The 18,986-nt window shown below is 59.5% G+C and overlaps 1 protein-coding gene across 2 annotated transcripts; it reads left to right on the forward strand.

Annotated features, from left to right (window-relative positions):
* Nucleotides 1-1,455: 1,455 nt before the first annotated feature.
* HSPA12B (heat shock protein family A (Hsp70) member 12B) lies at nucleotides 1,456-18,896 on the forward strand. Of its 2 annotated transcripts, XM_064151243.1 has the most exons (13): nucleotides 1,456-1,653; nucleotides 5,362-5,423; nucleotides 8,188-8,288; nucleotides 9,913-10,037; nucleotides 10,709-10,895; nucleotides 12,385-12,489; nucleotides 12,615-12,731; nucleotides 13,955-14,126; nucleotides 15,256-15,342; nucleotides 15,806-15,910; nucleotides 17,050-17,308; nucleotides 17,466-17,569; nucleotides 17,725-18,896. In XM_064151243.1, exons 2-13 carry the CDS (start codon nucleotides 5,381-5,383, stop codon nucleotides 18,366-18,368), a joined length of 2,049 nt encoding a protein of 682 aa, XP_064007313.1. In that variant the 5' UTR covers nucleotides 1,456-1,653; nucleotides 5,362-5,380; the 3' UTR covers nucleotides 18,369-18,896. The 2 variants fall into 2 exon arrangements, with proteins under 2 accessions (XP_064007313.1, XP_064007312.1); XM_064151242.1 differs by lacking the exons at nucleotides 1,456-1,653; nucleotides 5,362-5,423 and having other exon boundaries at nucleotides 8,036-8,288.
* The last annotated feature ends 90 nt before the right edge of the window (nucleotides 18,897-18,986 follow it).

Here is an 18,986-nt window from a genome sequence, read left to right on the forward strand (position 1 = left end):
TCCAGTCCAACCTATCCCCCAGCCTGTGCTAGTTTGAAGCAAGCTAGAATGTTTTGGTACAAGAACTAGATAACGGGCAGTGAAATGAAAAACAATTGATGTCAACTTCTCTCACAGTCACGCTGAGAACTCTGGGAAGAAGAAGAAAACATTCTCCATTTTGTTTCTCACTCTTGCTTTTGCCTTAGACCTGGTCACATCTCATTAACCCTGCTCCTACTAACCTTGCTCCCTAACCTCTTGGCTGCACCTCTTTTCTTCCTGAGAACTGGGGTAAGGTTGAGAGGGCCGGGGGGAGGTGTTGGGGTGGTTTGAGAGCCCCTCCTGGGGACTCAGGTTTCTGGGAGGGGAGTTGTGCTTTTGTATTGTTTATCCTTTGTATATTTCTGTATATAATTGTATATAACTGTATGTATTGTAAATAGCTGCTTGTAAATTCTGCTAGCTGTAAATAAATTGCTTCATCTATATTCCCAGGGTCCGTCTGAGTTAGCTGGGGCAAATTCAAAAGTGTGGGGGGGCGGGGTAACCCCCAAACCATCACACAGCCCTAGCCAGTCAACCAGACCATGGCACTAAGTGCCCCATCCAGTCTTTGCCTGAACACCTCCAGGGACGGTGCCTCCACCACCTCCCCGGGCAGCCCATTCCAATGGCAGACAAAAACACATTTGGAATGCAGTGAACGGATTGGATTGCTTGCATCAGGCATTTGCCCTGTCTCTTCTTCTGATGCCCATGGCATTGAAGCCCGTGGCACCTTCTTGCCCCCCCACCCTTGAGCTATTGATCAGCATTGCTCAGATCCCCTCTGGGGCTGCTCTTCTGCAGGCTCTCAGGCCCAGAGCTCTCAGTCTTTGCTCCTCACAGAGCTGCTTCAGGCCCCTCAGCATCTCTGTAGCCTCTGCTGGACTCTCTCCAATAGTTCCCTGCCTCTCCTGAACTGGGGATCCCAGAATCCACTACTCCAGACGTGGCCTCCCTAAGATAGAGGAGAAGGAGGAGAATCTTCCTCAGTTTGCTGGTCACCCTCTTCTCCATGTGCCCCAGACAGATGGGCAGACAGAGCCAGCCGTGGGTAAGGACAGCTGCAGGGAGCCATGGAGCTACCTCAGCCAGGATAAAGAGAGTGATCCACACTGGGAGAGAAACGATGTGGGGAGGCAGAAAAGATGAATTAGCAGGGTGAGGACACTGTTGGTGTCTCTCACCCCAGCATCCCTGTCCCCAGCTGTTTTGGGACCATTGTCCCATTCAGGCATTTGTCTCCCCTCTGCAGCCCACAGACTCTTGGCTCGGAGCGCTGCAGCAAGCCCGGGGCCAAGAGGGGGGTTCACGTTCGGTTCCCGTCGGCACTGGCCCTGCTCCTCCTCCTCCCGCTCCCACATCTGCAGCTGGAATTGCAATTTGAGGCGCTGGCTGGGCTGGGCTGGGCTGACCGGGACTGGGAGAGGGAGTGGGAGGAAGGCGCTGGGGGAAGCCAGAGGAAGCTGGAGAGCTGGAAGGGGCTGTGTGGTGGGGCCAGCTGCGAGGGCAGGCTGGTGTTGGAGCTGCTGGGCACTCAGCTGGCACAACTGGAGCAAGAAGGTGGTGGCTGAAGTGAGAAGGTGGTGGCTGGAGTGAGGGCTCCCCAGCCTACGTCTCCTCCCCAAGGTAAGCAGCTGTGGGGTTTTGTGGGAGCTGGAGACTCCCCAGGGTATGGGGACAGTGGAGACCTGCCCAACGTATGGGCACAGCAGGGGCCTGGCATCACCTGTCTCTTGGCTTGGCTGGGGCGAGCGTGTCACCTCCCCTGGCTATCTGGGACATCTTAGGACTCTCCCCAGTTAGGGGGCACTGGTGTGTGAGCACGAAGGGTATTGGGGCGGAGGTCAGGTCTCCAGTACCCTGCTCCCACATGGGCTGTGGGCACGAGTGGGAGTGGGGACTGTGGTGTGAGCCCCTTCTGAGCTTCCGCGGATGTCGTCTCCCGTGCACCCTGTGCTAAGGGGACCCACAAACGACAGGGACAGAGCTGTGAGCATGGAGGGGCTGCAAGTGCCACAGCAGCCCGTGCCAGAGCAAGCAGTGCCAGGGACATCCTGCCAGCTCCCGTGCCACAGCCGCGGCCCAGCGATGCCAGCGGGAAGGGGCCGACTGCCACAGATGCCCACGGAAAGCCGAGGGCTTGCCCTGCCCGGTCCGAGGGGCTCCTGAATCCTGCTGCCTCCCCGCACAGGAGGCTTGTGGAGCCCAACACCTCCTCCTCCTCCTCCCCGCACATCTGGAGTCCAGCCCCACAGCTGCCTGTCTCCCCACCCCCACCCCAAACTGGAGCAGCCCAAGCGGAGGGGCCACCGCGCCCAGCAAAGCTGGTGCCCCCGTGCCACGCTTGCGGTGCCAGGCTAAACCCCCCTGTCCCGGAGCCCTCCCCGGGCTGTTTCCTCTCCGTGTTTCCACCAGCCCCTGCGGAGGCGGAAATGGAGGCAAGTCCCCGCAGACGCTGCTCCCGCACAGGCTGCCGCAGCCAGCGCCGGGACCTGCGGGCACCAGCGCCCGGCGCCGCTCCCACGGCTGAGCGCTCCGGCTGGCACCCCGGCAGCAGGGCACTGTGGGCACCGCCGAGGGTCTGCCTGGAGATGGTGGTGAAGCACCTCAGGGTCCATCACAGATGGGGATGGGGATCCATTTCCACCCACTGTCTGGAGTTGTAGGGGTGCTGGGCTTTCTGGGTGCCCAAAAGCCGCAGCAGAGCCATGCTGGCACGAGGATGGGTCTCCAGTAATGTCCGAGGAGAGGCACAGTCAGAAGAAAGCCCTGGGAGTAGCTGGGGGACACCTCAGGTCCACAGTCTGCTGCTGCCGAGGGAGGCTGAGCCCACTCACTTTCCCTGCCAGAACTCTGGGCAGGGATTTGGAGCCGAAGGTGGCCACCAGCCAGCCCCTCCAGCGAGTCTTGCTCTTGGCTTGGTCTGCTGAGATGAAGGATTTCAGCCAGCTGGATCTAGAGGGTCTGCACAGGCTCTCGACCACCCACCTGGGCTAGCCCAGGGGCCACTTAGGGGCAGGGAATGAAACCATTGAGTCCCCAGAGGCCAAGTCCTTGCTCCTCCCTCCTGCTTGGTCATCAGCTCCGTGCAACAAGTGTGGGAAGCCTCCTGTGGGGACTGGGGCATAGAGAACCATACAAACATAGAATCAGTCAGGGTTGGAAGGAACCACAAGGATCAGCCAGTTCCAAACCTCCTGCTATGTGCAGGGACACCTCACACTAGATCAGGCTGGCCAGAGCCTCATCCAGCCTGCCCTTAAACACCTCCAGGCATGAGGCTTCCACCACCTCCCTGGGAAACCCCTTCCAGGCTCTCACCACCCTCGTGGTGAAGAACTTCTTCCTAACATCCAGTCTGAATCCACCCATTTCCAGCTTTGTTCCATTCCCCCCAGTCCTATCACTACCTGACAGCCTAAGAAGTCCCTCCCCAGCTTTCTTATAGCCCACTTCAGACACTGAAAGGTCACCATAAGAATGTCCCTGTACAGCCCACCTAGGGCTGGGCTCTGTGGGTGATGGGCTCAGGGGCAGCCCCCACCTGGCCACAGAGCAGCACAAAGGGTGTCCAGCCCCCAGCCAGGACAAGTGGGCACCAAACACATGAGCTGAGCCTGGGCAGAGCTGCTGAGGAAACAGACACACAGCCCCAGTGGTGGAGGGGTGAGCCCCTGAGCACCTCCTTTCCTGCACCTTGAATCCTGGGTTCAGTTTTGGGCTACTTAATCCAAGAGAGACATGGAGGTGCTGGACTGTGTCCAGGGAAGGGCAATGAAGCTGGGGAAGGGTCTGGAGCACAAATCTTGTGAGGAGCAGCTGAGGGAACTGGGGTTGCTCAGCCTGGAGAAAGGGAGGCTGAGGGGAGACCTTCTGGCTCTCTACAGCTCCCTGAGAGGGGATTGGAACCAGGTGGGAGTTGGTCTGTTCTGCCAAGGAACAAGTGATGGGATGAGAGGAAACTACCTCAAGTTGCACCGCAGGAGGTTTCGGTTGGACACGAGGAACAATCTCTTCCCCTTGAGGGTTGCCAAGGGCTGGCCCGGACTGCCCAGGGCAGTGGTGGAGTCTTCATCCTGGAGGGGTTTCAGAGCTGTGCAGCTGTGGTGCTGAGGGCCATGGTTCAGTGGTGCTCTCGCAGCACTGGGTTAAGGGTTGGATTTGAGGTTCTTGAAGATCTTTTCCAACCCAAACGACTCCATGATTCCAGGGCACCCTCACAACCTCAATGCAAAGCCCAAGTTGGGTAGAGAAGCCACTCTGCCACCCTCTGCCTGCCAGATGCCCCTCTGTGCCCTGACAGGAGCACCAGCAGCACATTCCCCACTGCAGCTGCAGCTCCTCCTTGCTCAGTCCCTCGCCATCCTGCTCCACCAGGCTGGCCGGAGCCAAAGCCCCCCCAGCTGCAGGGGAAAGCCTCCCCAGCTGCCGTTTTTAGCACCAGGCTTTTCTCAGGAGGCTGCCCAAGAGCAGGACCTGGCCAGCGATGCATGGGTGGGTTTGGCTTGAAGCAAAGCCTCACCCCGATGAGCTCAGCCTCATCCTGAGCCCCACAGCTCAGCAGGGTGAAAGCGGTCCTGGGCTGCCTGCCCAGGAGGTGCTGGGACACTCCTGCTTCTGGCAGAGAGCCAGAAGATGGATTAGCAGCTTGGGGAGCAATTGTGGAGCTGGTCAAAGCTGGGTCACAGCCCTTAGGATGGGCAAGAGTGTCTCTGCCCACTCCTGCTCTTGCCCATGTGGCAACCACGCTGCAGAGAGCCCAGCCCTGGGCAGTGCCCTCCCTGCACTTAAGAAAATAGCACTCAAGGGTCACCTGCCCTCGGTTTCTGTCTTTGATTGAGTCTAAAACCCTGCAGCAGGCACCTGCATGGAGTCCTGCTCCTGTCTGTGCCACGCACCTGGCTGGCCTGCTTAACCAGAGTCAGAATCCCAGCATGGTGAGGGTCGAAAGGGACCTCTGGGGACCATCCAGTTCAACTCCCTGTTAAAGCAGGGCACCCACAGCAGGGTACCCAGGACTGCAGTGTCCAGGTGGGTTTGGAATCTCTCCACAGAAGGAGATTCCACAGCCTCTCTGGGCAGCCTGCTCCAGGGCTCCAGCACCCTCACAGCAAAGAATTTTCTCTTAATTTTCAGATGGAACCTCCTAGGTTCCAGTTTGTGCCCAATGCCCCTTGCCCTGTCATCGGGCACCACTGACAAGCACCTGACTCCATCCTCTTGCTGCCCACCCTTTAGCTCTTCCTGAGAATGGCTCAGATCTCCTCTGGGACTGCTCTTCTGCAGTCCAGGCAGCCCCAGGGCTCTCAGCCGTTGCTCCTCCTTCTCTTGCAGCCTGCCAGACCAGGTCACCATGGCGATGCTCCTGGAGCCCGGACTGCAAAGCCTGCGGATGGGTAAGGCTACTCCCGGGGAAGGCTGCTGAGTGGGGACAGACTCTGGTGGTGGGCCCCCTGTGCCCTGAATGACTCCCACCCACAGAGATGGGCAAGTGTGACACTCCAGACCCCTCTGTTTTCTCCTCCCCATACTCCCAGGTGTCCATCCATCCATCCATCCATCCATCTGTCTGTCCGTCCGTCCATCCATCCTTCCCCATGCCTGCACCATGGAGGAGCCCACACACACACTGGTAACCAGAACCAGCTGTGGTGGGGAAACTGACTCTGCCAACACAAGCTGGAGAAGAATCTGGGCACAGAGGCCGTGGCAAGGTCCATGCAGTGTGCCCAGGTGCCAGTGGGTGCTGGCCCCAGCTCTGGACCCACTGGAAAGATGCTCCATGGCAGCCCTGGGCTGAGTGCCCAGCCCCCTAGGCTCGCAGCCAGGCTGAGACACCAGCTCCCTGCCCAGCCTGGACACCACCTCCCCCCTCCCCAAGGTGGGGGGCACCAGCCACCCCCCCAGCACAGGGCTGTGCCAGCACACGGTGATGCCCGCAGGGAGTCTCCTGTTTGTCAGGGATCAAATATTCATGGCACAGACACGGGATACAGGGAAAGGCACTTATGGAGCGAGTGTGATGGGATGGGAGCTGTGTCCCTGTCCCTGAGACAGCTCCCTGGGGGGGCACATGGCACTGAGCCCAGGGCAAGCAACATGCCACTCGCTCAGCTCTTGGCCAGCTCTACCCAGGACCCACTGCCAGCGTTTGCGGTGCCTACACAATCAAGCCCAGCCCCAACCCCACAGCCTCTGCTGGTGAAGGGTCACTGCAGGCTCTGGTGGTCCCAAGCTTCCAGAGGGATTCAGGGAACTGTCCCTCAAGCATCCTGGTGCAAAGTGATGACAGTGGGAGCTGGAGTGAGTTCATCTGGATGTAGACCTCGTTGCCAGCTGCCCCTGTCAAAGGGGAGCTGGATTTCTCCCTTCTCTGAGGGATGACCAAGGAGCCCCAAACCTCTTCAGAGTCCAAATGGGAATGGATGCTGCTTCTCCCTGCTCCTGTGGTCCAGACCCCAGCAGGGTCATGACTGGGGAGACCAAAAGCCCGATGCAGAGCCCATGGAGTGAACAGTTCCTTGTCCTCTCCAGTGCCACCTCTTGGACTCCACATCCCATTCCCAGCATGGCCAGAGCTGGAGCCAAGCCTCTTGGAGAAGGTAGCTCCTGCATCAGCCCCTTCCCAGCTGCCCCCACCAGCAGCTGGAGCCCACACATGGCTGGTGGTTGAAGGGAAGATGATTAATCTCCTCTGCTAATTGGAGCCAGAAGGGAAGTCAGCAACAGCCCCACACATCCAGCCCATGGGAGAATCTCACAGCTTGCCCTGTCCTGGCACTGGCTTGGCTGGGGGCCAAGCATCCCAGCAGGGCTTCTGTGGAGGCCCCATCTTGGAATGATACACTGGGATTAACTGGGACCCCCAGGACAAGGCTTCTGCTGCTGGAGCTTCACCCAAGGAGAGACAGAGCTGGCTGGTGGCTGAGGGAGGAGGAAGAGGAAGGACTGCAGTGCAAGAGCCACTGTGCCGTGGTGCCTGGTCCCATGATATCCATGGGGACATGGCTGTGCCCTCATCTGTGTCACTGCCATGCAGGACAGTGCAAGCTTCAACAGCCCTCCCTGCAGGCTGGACCTCAACGTCCCAGAGCTGTCCTGAAGGAGTCACCAGGTCCTCACCAAACTGGGTTGGTCTGCAGCATGGCTGCAAGTCCAAGACCAGAGGAGCTGAATCTCCACAGCCTCCTCAGTAGCTCAGCAGCATCTCTTTGCCAAGTTTTGTCCCCATTCCCACTGGATATGAGCCTGGAGCAGCCTCAGCATCCTTTGCAGCCGTCCCCAGCACCGGCCCAGCCAGGAGGCATTTGCGTGGCAGTGGCTGTGATTTAAAAACAGGAAGCTCTGGAGAGCCACCACATCCCTTCCTGCAGCAAGCACAACGTGGGCTCCAGCCCTGACCCTTCTGGCAGCAGCTGGAGTGGCTTGGGCCCAGCAGCTCTTCCCCTGCAATGGTCCCCTTCAGGTGGGCAAAGCAGGATCTATCCCCACCTCGGCTGGAGAAATGTCTCCATCTGCACCCCCCCAAGGGTTCTCTGGAGAGACAGCAGGGAGGAGCTGTGTTTGAGGTTCCCCTGGCTTTAGATACTGGCTTCAAGACTCCTTCTGCATCTGCCAGCTCCTTCCCAGTGCTAGAGAAGACATGGACCTTGTGTCTCATCACCACAACCTGCCCACACTGGCAAGCTGAATCCCTCCCAGAAATACCTCCCCCAGCTCACCCTGGCCCCATCTCCTTGATGAGCAAAAGCTGATGTCCCCCAGCTCTGCAGGAGAAGGCTCTTCAGTCCTGCAACTCTTCTTCTCTGCCCACTGTCCCCCACCCTGGAGGAAGGGATGGACCCCTGGGAGCTCACCGCTGCTAACACCAGGTGCAACTGGTACCTGCATCTCATTAAGAAACACCCAGGAGTGTCACCTCATTCGTTAATTTAATTAGTGCTAATTAGACACTTCCTTAAATATGCCTGCAGACAGCATGGAAGCTCCTGAAGCTTAGAACTCTCCTGTGTGGAACCCACCAGGGCAGCCCCAGCAGCAGCAGCAGTAGCTGCATCTTCCTCAGGATGCAGTCATGCATTGCCCTCCCCTTGAGAGAAGGGCCTTCAGGAGAGGCCAGGGGCACATTCACACCCCAGCCTCCCCTTGCTGTGTTCCCAGGTGCCAACGGTGAGCGGTGCCACACACCATCCCCTCCTGGCTCCCCAGGGACATCCCACGACAGCTGCAGCATCGCCCCACTCACGCCCTCCCAGTCACCGGTAAGGCAGCCCTGGGCTCCTTCTCCCTAGCATTGCCCCCTCTGAGCCTTCCCTGCTCAGTAGCTCACCCCCCACCACCATCTCCTCTCCCAGTCTGGTTGCCATCCCCACCAGAAAAGATGAGGAGGAATGGGCTTAAACTGGCAGAGGGGAGATTGAAACTGGATGTGAGGAAGAAGTTGTTACCAGTGAGGGTGGTGAGACACTGGCACAGGCTGCCCAGGGAGGTTGTGGAGCACAGAATCACAGAATCTTCAATCACATTCCATGATTCTGTGCTCCACAACCTCCCTGGAGGTGTTCAAGGCCAGGCTGGATGAGGCCTTGAGTGACCTGTTCTAGTGAGAGGTGTCCCTGCCTGCGGCAGGGGAGTTGGAACTGGATGAGCTTTGAGGTCCCTTCCAACCTAAACCATTCTGTGAAAGATAGGTCAGCCTGTGGCTGGAGTGCCTGAACTGTGGGGTTCAGGGCATGAAGATCTTTTCTTCTCCAAAAGGGTTGTCAAGCCCTGAACCAGGCTGTCCAGGGGCAGTGGTGAAGGAGTTCCCATCCCTGGAGGGGTTTCAAAGCCATGGAGCTGTGGTGCTGAGGGCCCTGGTTCAGTGGTGACCTGGCAGTGCTGGGGTAGGGGTTGGACTCAATGATCTTGAAGGTCCCTTCCAACCAAACCAATTCCATGATTCCAGCACAGAGGGCAGGGGAGGAGCTGCAGGAAACCCCAGCAGAAGTTTTCACTTGCTGCAGAGACCCAGGCCTCATCTGGCTCTGCTTGAGCAGCCCAGGGCACTGCAGGAGGACACGGGCAGGGAACGTGCCATGGAGCTGCTTCCTCCCCAGCCCTCCTTGTCCTTGCAGCTCCCTGAACATGCCCATTTAGGAGACAACCACCTCAGCCATGCTCAGCAGCAGCTCTTCTCACAGCCAGCTAATGCCTGCACTTAGCAGATCTGGGCACGTTAAAAGTTAATGAGGCTTTTAGCTCTCCCTGCTGCCCCAGTGCTGCCAGGCTGCACGGGGAGGTGGCACGGGTATGGGGCTCACCACCTCTTCCTGGCTCCTTCTCCGTGCCACGGCTGGGGAAGTGAGGGATGGGGATCCAAAAGCATCGAGGTGGAGGAGGCAGCAGTGGGAACCCCTTCAGGCAGCTGAGCCAGGAAGGTTTGGGGTTGGGTGAAGCCATGGGGATACCTGGGATGTGGTGCCTCAGGCTGAGAAGGAAGGTTTGGGGCAACCTCAGCTTAAATCTGCCAGGGCTCAAGTGCAGAGGGCTCAGCACAACCCCCAGCTCAGGAAGAAACAGGGAGTCCATCAGCTGTCATGGACATCCACCCCTCCCTGGGGCCACTCAAACCCCCCTAGTGCCATGGAATCTGCCTTTGGGAACCGCCACAAGGACCCTCCAGTCCCTTTCAGATGTGGTTTGGAGCCGTGTAAGAGGAGGAATTGCTCTGTGATGCCACCATTACAGCATGTCAGCTCTGTGACCCCTTCCCTGGACAGAGATCTCAGTGCCCATGAGCCTGGCCCAGCAAAAGTTAACCCTTCCTGGGTTGTTTTACCCCATTTCTGGTGGCAGCCAGCCCAGCCTCGGTGCCCACCCCTAACCACTGCCCCTGTGTTTCAGAGGAGTGAGGCTCGTGCCCAGCAAGCCCCCAGCTTTGCCGTGGTGGTGGCTATCGACTTTGGCACCACATCCAGTGGCTATGCCTTCAGCTTCTCCAGTGACCCGGAGGCCATCCACATGATGAGGTGAGGAGCAGCAAAAGGCCCCAGAGCAGCTCCCAAAGCTCTTAAAGGGATTCTATCACCCAAATCGAGTGGAATGTGGTTTGCTGGGAGGAAGAGAGGGAGCTAGGCTGGGAGGGAACATCCCTATCATCATGGGTGAGGGATGCTCCCTGGGGGAAGAAGCCTATGAAATGGATCTTGTTTGAAGCAGGAGGATGGGGCAAAAGGGACATTGAGATGCTGGAGCACATCCAGAGAAGGGCAATGAGGCTGGGGGGGAAGGACAAGTCTAGGGAGGGAACTGGGGTTGCTCAGCCTGGAGTAAAGGAGGCTGAGGAGAGACCTTCTGGCTCTCTACAACTGCCTGAAAGGGGATTGGAGCCAAGTGGGAGTTGGTCTGTTCTACCAAGGAATAAGTGATGGGATGAGAGGAAACTGCCTCAAGTTGCCCCAGAGGAGGTTTAGGTTGGACACGAGGAACAGTTTCTTCCCCTTGAGGGTTGCCAAGGGCTGGCCCAGGCTGTCCAGGGCAGTGGTGGAGTCCCCATCCTGGAGGGGTTTCTGAGCTGTGTAGCTGTGGTGCTGAGGGCCATGGTTCAGTGGTGCTCTGGCAGTGAGGTGCCCCAGGTTGCACCCACTGAAATGGGCTCTGGGCTTGAGGTTTGCAAGGTGCTCTTGGCTCCTGCTTGCAGGAAATGGGAAGGAGGAGACCCGGGGGTGGCCAACCAGAAGACCCCCACCAGCCTGCTGCTGACCCCTGAGGGAGTCTTCCACAGCTTTGGCTACACAGCCAGGGACTACTACCATGACCTGGACCCCGAGGAAGCCCGAGACTGGCTCTACTTTGAGAAGTTTAAGATGAAGATTCACAGCACCAGCGTGAGTCACTCCTCCCACCATGACGTCCTCAGGGGACCTTCAGGGACCTTGGCCAGGCTGAATGTGAGCTGAGCTGGCCTCACTTTGCAGAAAGTTCCCTTGGTGGGGAAGCAGGAACCTAGGAAGGCTGGCGAGGGGCTATAACAACAGCTCTGCCCCACTGGTGGGTCACACACAGCAATGCTTTACCCTGCTGCGGGTGGGGGGGTGGTTAGTTGCCCCCAGCAGAGCTGCTTCTGGACAGGTGGGTGCTGGTGAGGCTCTACAACACCAGTGCAAGGTCCTGCACGTGAGTCAGTGCCGCCCTTGGTACCAACCCAGGATGGGGATGAGGGGCTGGAGAGCAGCCCTGCAGAGAAGGACTTGGTGGGGCTGGGGGGTGCAAAGCTGGACAGGAGCTGGCGCTGAACTCTCACAGCCCAGAGCCAACCTGTCCTGGGCTGATCCCCTGCCACGAGCTGGGTGCCATGGGCATCAGAATAAGAGATGGGGAGAAGGCCTGATACAAGCCAAGCCAATCCAATCCATTTATTGCATTCCAAACCTGTGCTTTGATACCTTTCATCAGAAGGCTACAAATGGCATTTAAACTGCAATTGCCTACATGTACTTGCATTAGAAATCCCATACTCATGAGCACAGCCATCCAGCATATTCTCTCAGCAGCACCTACACTGTGTCTAAGCAGAGAGAGGCAAAAGCCACAGGCTCCAGCCTTGCATTTGTTTGTATTTGTTGCACCATTCTCCAAGGCCATTCCAACCTTCCACTTTATCTCAGCTCAGCACTTACTGAGCTCATGCACTCTGGCCTGTCCATGGCTTATGTTCCAGAGCTTCAAATTCCAATAGCTGTAGCATCCCAACATTTCTGTACAGTCACTACATTTAATATTGCTATACCAAACAATCCCCAGCAGCATGGGCACCAGGGGCAGGGAGGGGATTCTGCCCCTCTGCTCTGCTCTGCTGAGACCTCACCTGCAGGGTTGGGGTAGTTCTGGACAGACAGAGACCTGTTGGAGTGGGGCTAGAGGAGGCCACAACAATGATGTGAGGGCTGGAAGGGCTGTGCTGTGAGGCCAGGCTGAGAGAGTTGAGGTTGCTCAGCCTGGAGAAGGAAGGATCCAGGGAGACCTTCTGGTGGCCTTTCAGTGCTTAAAGAAAGTTCAGCACTGTGAGGGTGGTGAGACACTGGCCCAGGATGCCCAGAGAGGTGGCAGATGCCCCATCTCTGGGACCATTCCAGATGAGACTGTGTGGGGCTCTGAACAACCTGCTCTAGTTGCTGATGTCCCTGCTGACTGCAGGAGGATTGGACTGGGTGACCTTTAAAGGTCCCTTCCAACTCAGGCCATTGGATGATGTGGCACTTCAGGTGCCCGTGCCCCAGCCAGTCTGTTTGGCACGGTGAGGAAGAGCAAGGTGGGTTGCTGGCCATGTTTCAGGACCTCACGTGACCCGTTTGATGTTCCTGCTCTTCCTGGCAGGACCTCACCATGAAAACTGAACTAGAAGCTGTCAACGGGAAGAAAATGCAGGCCCTGGAGGTGTTTGCCCACGCTCTGCACTTCTTCAAGCAGCAGGCAGTGCAGGTAGGCACCAGCACCCACCCTGGGGCTCCCTGCACCAGCACACAGACTCCCTCTCCTCCCATGTGGTTTCTTTCTCACCCTGCTGCAGCTGGGGTGGGGGTGACTGGCTGCATCTCTCCCGGCAGGAGCTGAAGGACCAGTGCCCATCCCTGCCCGAGCGAGATGCCATCCGCTGGGTCATCACCGTGCCAGCCATCTGGAAGCAGCCAGCCAAGCAGTTCATGCGGGAGGCTGCCTACAAGGTTAGAAGGTGCTCAGAGTACTCCCTGGAGGTGCCTCTCCGGGGGGATTTGAGTGCTTGGAGTTCTGGCTGGCTGCCTGGGATAAGGGGAGGAGAAGCGCCTGCAGAGCTGGGCACCCTCAGCTGTCTGGGGCATCACCACTGACCACTCCCTGGGAAACAGAGGAGCTGAAACATCTGGAGGATTTGGAGCTGCTGTGAGGAGCAAAGGCTGAGTCCTGGAGCTGCTGAGCCTGGAGAAGAGCAGCCCCAGAGGGCATCTGAGCAATGCTCAGCGAGAGCTAAAGAGGATGGGGGGTGGGGGGCAAGAGGATAGGTTAGAGTCACCACTAAGCACAACTTTGAAACCCCTCCAGGGATGGGGACTCCACCACTGCCCTGGGCAGCCTGGAACAGGCCCTGGCAACCCTCAAGAGGAAGAAATTGCTCCTCATGTCCAACCTAAACCTCCCCTGGTACAACCTGAGGCAGTTTCCTCTCATCCCATCACTTGTTCCTCTCGAGAGGAGGCCAAGCCCCACCCGGCTCCAGCCTCAACACAAGGGGGAACTTCTTGACTGGAAGGGTCCCAGAGCAGTGGCACAGGCTCCCCAGAGAGGTTGTGGAGTCTCCTTCTCAGGAGCCTTTCAAAGCCTGTCTGGGTGTGTTCCTGTGTGACCTGAGCTAGGCTGTATGGTGCTGCTCTGGCAGGGGGGTTGGACTGGATGATCTCTTTGGGTCCCTCCCAACCCCTGACATTTAATCCATACACACCCAGACACAAAACACATGTCCTGTGCTTGCACGTTCCTGGCCATGAGCAGCTCCAAGGCACCACTGCAACACAGGAACTAACAGCAAGGACAACCATGGAATCATTTAGGTTGGAAAAGATCTTTAGGATCAAGTCCAACCCTTACCCCAGCACTGCCAGGGCACCCCTCAGCACCACCTCTCCATGGCTTTGAAACTCCTCTAGGGGATGGGACTCCACCACTGCCCTGGGCAGCCTGGGCCAGCCCTTGGCAGCTCTCAAGGGGAAGAAATTGCTCCTCGTGTCCATCCTGAACCTCCCCTGGGGCAACTTGAGGCTATTTCCTCTTGTCTTGTCACTTGTTCCTTGGAAGAACTCAAGCCCAACCCCCACCTGACTCCAACCTTTCAGGGAGCTGTAGGCAGCGATCCTCGAGGTCCCTTCCCACCCAGCACAGCAGTTTCTGTGCCTGACTGCCTGTCCCCCCGCAGGCTGGTTTGGTGTCGCCGGAGAACCCTGAGCAGCTGCTGATCGCTCTGGAGCCCGAGGCTGCCTCCATCTACTGCAGGAAGCTTCGTCTGCACCAGCTGATCGACCTCAGCTGCAGGCCCCCCGCCAACGGGCTGGCCCCCGGCCACGCCATCGACTCCAGCTTCCGCCAGGGTGAGGCGCTGGGAGCTGCTGCGGGGGTCCTGGTGAGGGGCTGCGATCACAGGAGATGGACAGGCAGGGACCCTCAGCCCGCAGCATCTTCTAGTGGTGGGGGAACTGCAGCAGAGACAAGTGGGGCACCATGCCGGGGAGGTTATGGCTGCTCCTGCCTGTGGAAGCCTTGGGGAGCCCAAATCTCACCTTTCCCCCCCTCCATTTCCCCCTTCCCAAGCCCACTAAAGATGCTGCTTTCCCAGGAAGTGTCCAAGCCACACATCCCCCGTGGTTGTAGCCCCTTTCATCTGCCCAACTCACCCCTGACCTCCACCCACACTACTCCAGGTTTCCCAGGCCAGGTCTCCCAGGCCACCTCTCCCCTCCCTTCTCCCCTCATTTCCAGCTAGAGCCACTCTGGATTTCTCCCAGCAGCTCTGCTTGGCCTCAGCCACCACAGCTTCTCCATACTGGCCAAGGACTTGGGCTTCTCAACCTCCCTGACCAATGCTGTAGCCCCAGGACTGGGAGAGGACCCACCCAGTGCTCTGGGACCCGCTGAAACCCTCCAGGGGTGCTCCACACACACAGAGGATCCTGGGGGCTTTCCTGGGACAGATGGTTTGTCCAGCTGGGACCAGGCCTATAGCTGGGACCTGCTGATGACCACATCTCTAGTCTTGCTGGGGCCACATCTGGCTTTACTGAGGGGCTTGAGATCACCCTGGGGCTGAGGCTAACGGACCTGGGATCCTGTGGCCACTCCAGCATGCTGAAAATAGACCAGGATCATCCCATCTTCTCCAAACATCTCCCTGCCCTTCCGGGCTGCTGTGGTGCATGGAAGCTCCACCCAGACAGGGCAGAACTTGTGGCATCACTCAGAGATACCCCCGGGCTCAAGGACACCTCTCAGTGGGACACATGGTGAGGTGGGATCCCATGGGATCCTTCAGGATCCTGAGCAGAACAGTGGGATGGCTCCACGGTGGAGCTGGGGCCATGTCAGACACCCCAGCTGCAGGTGGGGCAAGAACGCAGTGCTTCCAGTGCAGCCCCCCCCAGCATTCCCCAGCCACCAGGGGTGACTCCAGGGTTGCTCCCGGAGCCCCCAGCCTGACGCTGGTCCCTCCACTGTGTCCCTCAGCCCGGGAGCAGCTGCGCAGGTCCCGCCACAGCCGGACCTTCCTGGTGGAGTCAGGAGTTGGGGAGCTCTGGTCGGAAATGCAGGCAGGTAGGATGGGGGACAAGGAGCTGCTGGGGAGGATTCACTAAGGGGGGAACGCAAGCAGAGATTCCCTCTGGTGCTGCCTGATGCATGGGATCGTCCTGGGAGAGGGAATGGGGGGGGCTGGATGCCACCTCTGCAGCATCCTTCTGAGAGCAGTGACACAGGTGACCCTGCTCTGGTCTGCCACTTGGCCTTGACCCAGTAGATGATGCTGCTTGGGACAGAGTCGGTCTGGCTGTCACCTTCCTGTCCCCTCATTCCAAGCCACCACTGCCACATCCACCTCCTGCCCTCCAAAACTTCTGCAGTTTTTCAGATGGGGGGGCGGAAGAACCCACCCTCCTGAATCCCATAATTCGGTTATAGCTGCGTATTTTTCCCTGGGGCCGTGTCTCTGGGAAGGGGATCCCCCGGGGACAGCGAGGGGAGACCAGGGGCCTGACTCCATCACTGTGCCTGCCTGCAGGTGACCGGTACATCGTGGCAGACTGCGGCGGTGGCACCGTGGACCTCACCGTGCACCAGATCGAGAAGCCGCAGGGCACGCTGAAGGAGCTGTACAAAGCCTCAGGTGGGCTGCAGCCCCCAGACGCATCCTGCACCTTCCGCCTGGAACCCTCCCTCCTAGGCTGGGGTCCCCTCCCGGCCACCTGCAGGCTGGTGGCTGGGACTGTGGCGCCACCTAGTGGCATCAAGGAGCACGGCAGGAGGCGGCTAGGTGGATAAAGGGTGCTGGGACTGGGGGGCTGGGTTGAGAGAGAGGCAGAAGCGCTGGGCTGCGGGGGGGTGTTCAGGGGGAACAGGGGTGCTGGTCTGGAGGTGCATACGGTGGGACAAAGGTGCTGGGTTAGGGATGGAGGCAGAACAGGCGTACTGAATTGGGAGGCCTCAGGTGGGACAAGGGGGCTGGGCTGGGGTGACAAGGTGGGATGGGGTGATGGTGGGAGAGGGACAAAGGCGACAGGGGTGCTGGGTTGGAGGTGGATAAGGTGGGACAAAGGTGCTGGGTCGGGGATGTTGGTGGGACAGGGGTGCTGGGCTGGGGGATGCCAGCTGGAACACAGATGTGAGTGGCAGAGGGTAAGGGTGCAGGGGGGAGCAGGGGAACCAGAGTGGCTGCAGGTAGGACAGGGGCTGAACCACAGGGCACCCTCATTTGGGGGCACGAAATCCCAGCAGCGTCTCGGGCAGGGTGGGCACAGGGTGACTCTGGGTTGGGACATGTTTCAGCCCCTGCCCATGGGTTCCCCACCTCGCTCTCAGGGGCAAACAAAACCCTTGGTCTCAGCCCGTCCGGGGGGGGGGGTGATTTTTGGGCATGTAATTGTCATGAGAACCCATGACACACGCGTGCCAGCCACCAGCCTGGGGGCCCTCATAGAGCTGAGTACGGGGCTGGAAAGGCACCACTCATCACCCAGGAACCCCCCAGCAAAGTCCCCTTCATCCAGGGGACTGCTTCTCCCACTTTCTGGCCCCTTCCTGCTCTCGGGAACGTCCCCCTGCCAGCGCAGGACCTGTCTTTGTCGCCCGGTCCACCCCTGGGTGGGAGGCTCTCCTCCACGTCCCCTCACCCTGATGCCCCCAGAGAAGAGCCGCAGCAGGGCTGCTGCAGAAAATGCCCTGGGTGCTGCCAAGGGGACGCGGCGATGGGGGGGCCACGGGGACACGAGTGGCACGGGAACGCTGCCTGACCCAGCCCCTCTCCAGGGGGTCCCTATGGGGCCGTGGGGGTGGACCTGGCCTTCGAGAAGCTGCTGTGCCACATTTTCGGGGAGGATTTCATCGCCACCTTCAAGGCCAAGCGCCCGGCTGCCTGGGTGGACCTGACCATCGCCTTCGAGGCCCGGAAGCGGGCAGCAGCCCCCTCGCGTGCCAGCCCCCTCAACATCTCCCTGCCCTTCTCCTTCATCGACTTCTACCGCAAGCACCGCGGCCAGAACGTGGAGACGGCCCTCAAGAAGAGCAAGTGAGAACCTGGCTGCAGTGAGGGCAGGGGGCACAGTGGGCTCTGGGGTGGGCATGGCCCTGGAGGGAGATAAACTGGGTGGGGGTAGAGGGCAAGCCTAGCTCCTGGCTCTGCCGGGCCGGGAAGGAGCGACCCCAGATGCTCTCTCCTTGCCCAGCGTCAACTTTGTGAAGTGGTCGTCTCAGGGGATGCTGCGGATGTCCTCGGAGGCCATGAGCGAGCTCTTCCAGCCCACCATCAGCCAGATCGTCAAACACATCGGTAGGTCCTGCAGGCGCAGCCTTCCTTCCCCGCGGGGACCCACCCACCCCACTCCGCGGTGGCACCTCCAGCCACGCCCGGCGCCCATCGGAGCGGGGCGGAAGGTCACGGGCAGGCTCCTGCCCAACAGCCCCCTGCTTTTGCCTCCCTCCTAGATGACCTCCTGAAGAAGCCGGAGGTCCAAGGCGTCAAGTTCCTCTTCCTGGTGGGGGGCTTCGCGGAGTCGGCCATGCTGCAGAGAGCCATCCAGGAAGCCTTCGGCTCCTCCTGCCGCGTCATCATCCCCCAGGACGTGGGGCTGACCATCCTCAAGGGGGCCGTGCTCTTCGGCCTCGACCCCACCATCGTCCGCGTCCGCCGCTCCCCGCTGACCTACGGCGTGGGGGTGCTCAACAAGTTCGTGGAGGGCAAGCACCCGCGGGAGAAGCTGCTGGTGAAGGAGGGCAAGAACTGGTGCACGGACATCTTCGAGAAGTTCGTCTCCGTGGACCAGTCGGTGGCGCTGGGGGAGGTGGTGCAGCGCAGCTACTGCCCGGCCCGCCCGGGCCAGCGCAAGACCGTCATCAACATCTACTGCAGCGCCACCGACGACGTCGTCTACATCACCGACCCCGGCGTGCGCAAGTGCGGCACCGTCAGCCTGGAGCTGGAGGCGCTGGGCGACGCCGGCAGCCCGGCCCGCGGCCGCCGGGAGATCCGCGCCAGCATGACGTTCGGCGACACCGAGATCAAGGTCACCGCCATGGACCTCCGCACCGCCAAGACGGTGCGAGCCACCATCGACTTCCTCTCCAACTGAGCGCCCCGCTCCCTGTGCCATGGGGACAGATGGGGACCTGCCACCAGCCCCCGTATTGGCTGCACGGGGCTGCAGATCCTCGCCTGCACACCCCCCTCCTCCCCCAGCATTGGGCTCTGGATGCCCACTGGCCTCTATATTGGGCTCTGGACCCTCAGCAGCCCCTCCACTTTGGGCTCTGGACCCTCACCAGCCTCCGTATTGGACTCTGGACCCCCACCAGCCTCTCTGTTGGACTCCAGCCCTACAAGATCCCCCATGGTCACAAGATGCTGGGCAGAGGGAACAAGCAGCTCACAGTCCTGGCCACTGAACTTCACCACCCTCCCCCTTTCTCATGGGACCACAGAGCTGCTCCCCACATGCTGCCAGGTGTGAAAACAAGGTCAAGATCCAAGCAAAGTGGTTCAGGATCTGACTGAAATGAGTTGGGGTCCAACTGTCCCAAGGAGCGACTGCACTCCCATCACAGGCAGGCTCACGCAGCCCCTGGGGGAGATGCCCAAATAAATGTACATAACTCCAGCACCACACCAACCCTGGGAGTGTCACTTCTCCCCCATCTCTTTAGCATCAGGTTGCAGCCACCAGCTCCAAAACTCGTGGTGGGGGAGGAGG

This window comes from Pogoniulus pusillus, chromosome 11 (genome assembly GCF_015220805.1).
Source record: "Pogoniulus pusillus isolate bPogPus1 chromosome 11, bPogPus1.pri, whole genome shotgun sequence".
In the NCBI taxonomy this organism is placed as follows: Eukaryota; Metazoa; Chordata; class Aves; order Piciformes; family Lybiidae; genus Pogoniulus; species Pogoniulus pusillus.

What these genes read in the sequence shown, in the direction of transcription:
- HSPA12B (XM_064151242.1), top strand. Translation starts at nt 8,094, where the DNA reads ATGCAGTCATGCATTGCCCTCCCCTTGAGAGAAGGGCCTTCAGGAGAG. An exon ending in GGAGCTGTACAAAGCCTCAG is followed by an intron (nt 15,911 to 17,049) that starts GTGGGCTGCAGC and finishes GCCCCTCTCCAG; the next exon opens with GGGGTCCCTATGGGGCCGTG. An exon ending in ACGGCCCTCAAGAAGAGCAA is followed by an intron (nt 17,309 to 17,465) that starts GTGAGAACCTGG and finishes CTCCTTGCCCAG; the next exon opens with CGTCAACTTTGTGAAGTGGT.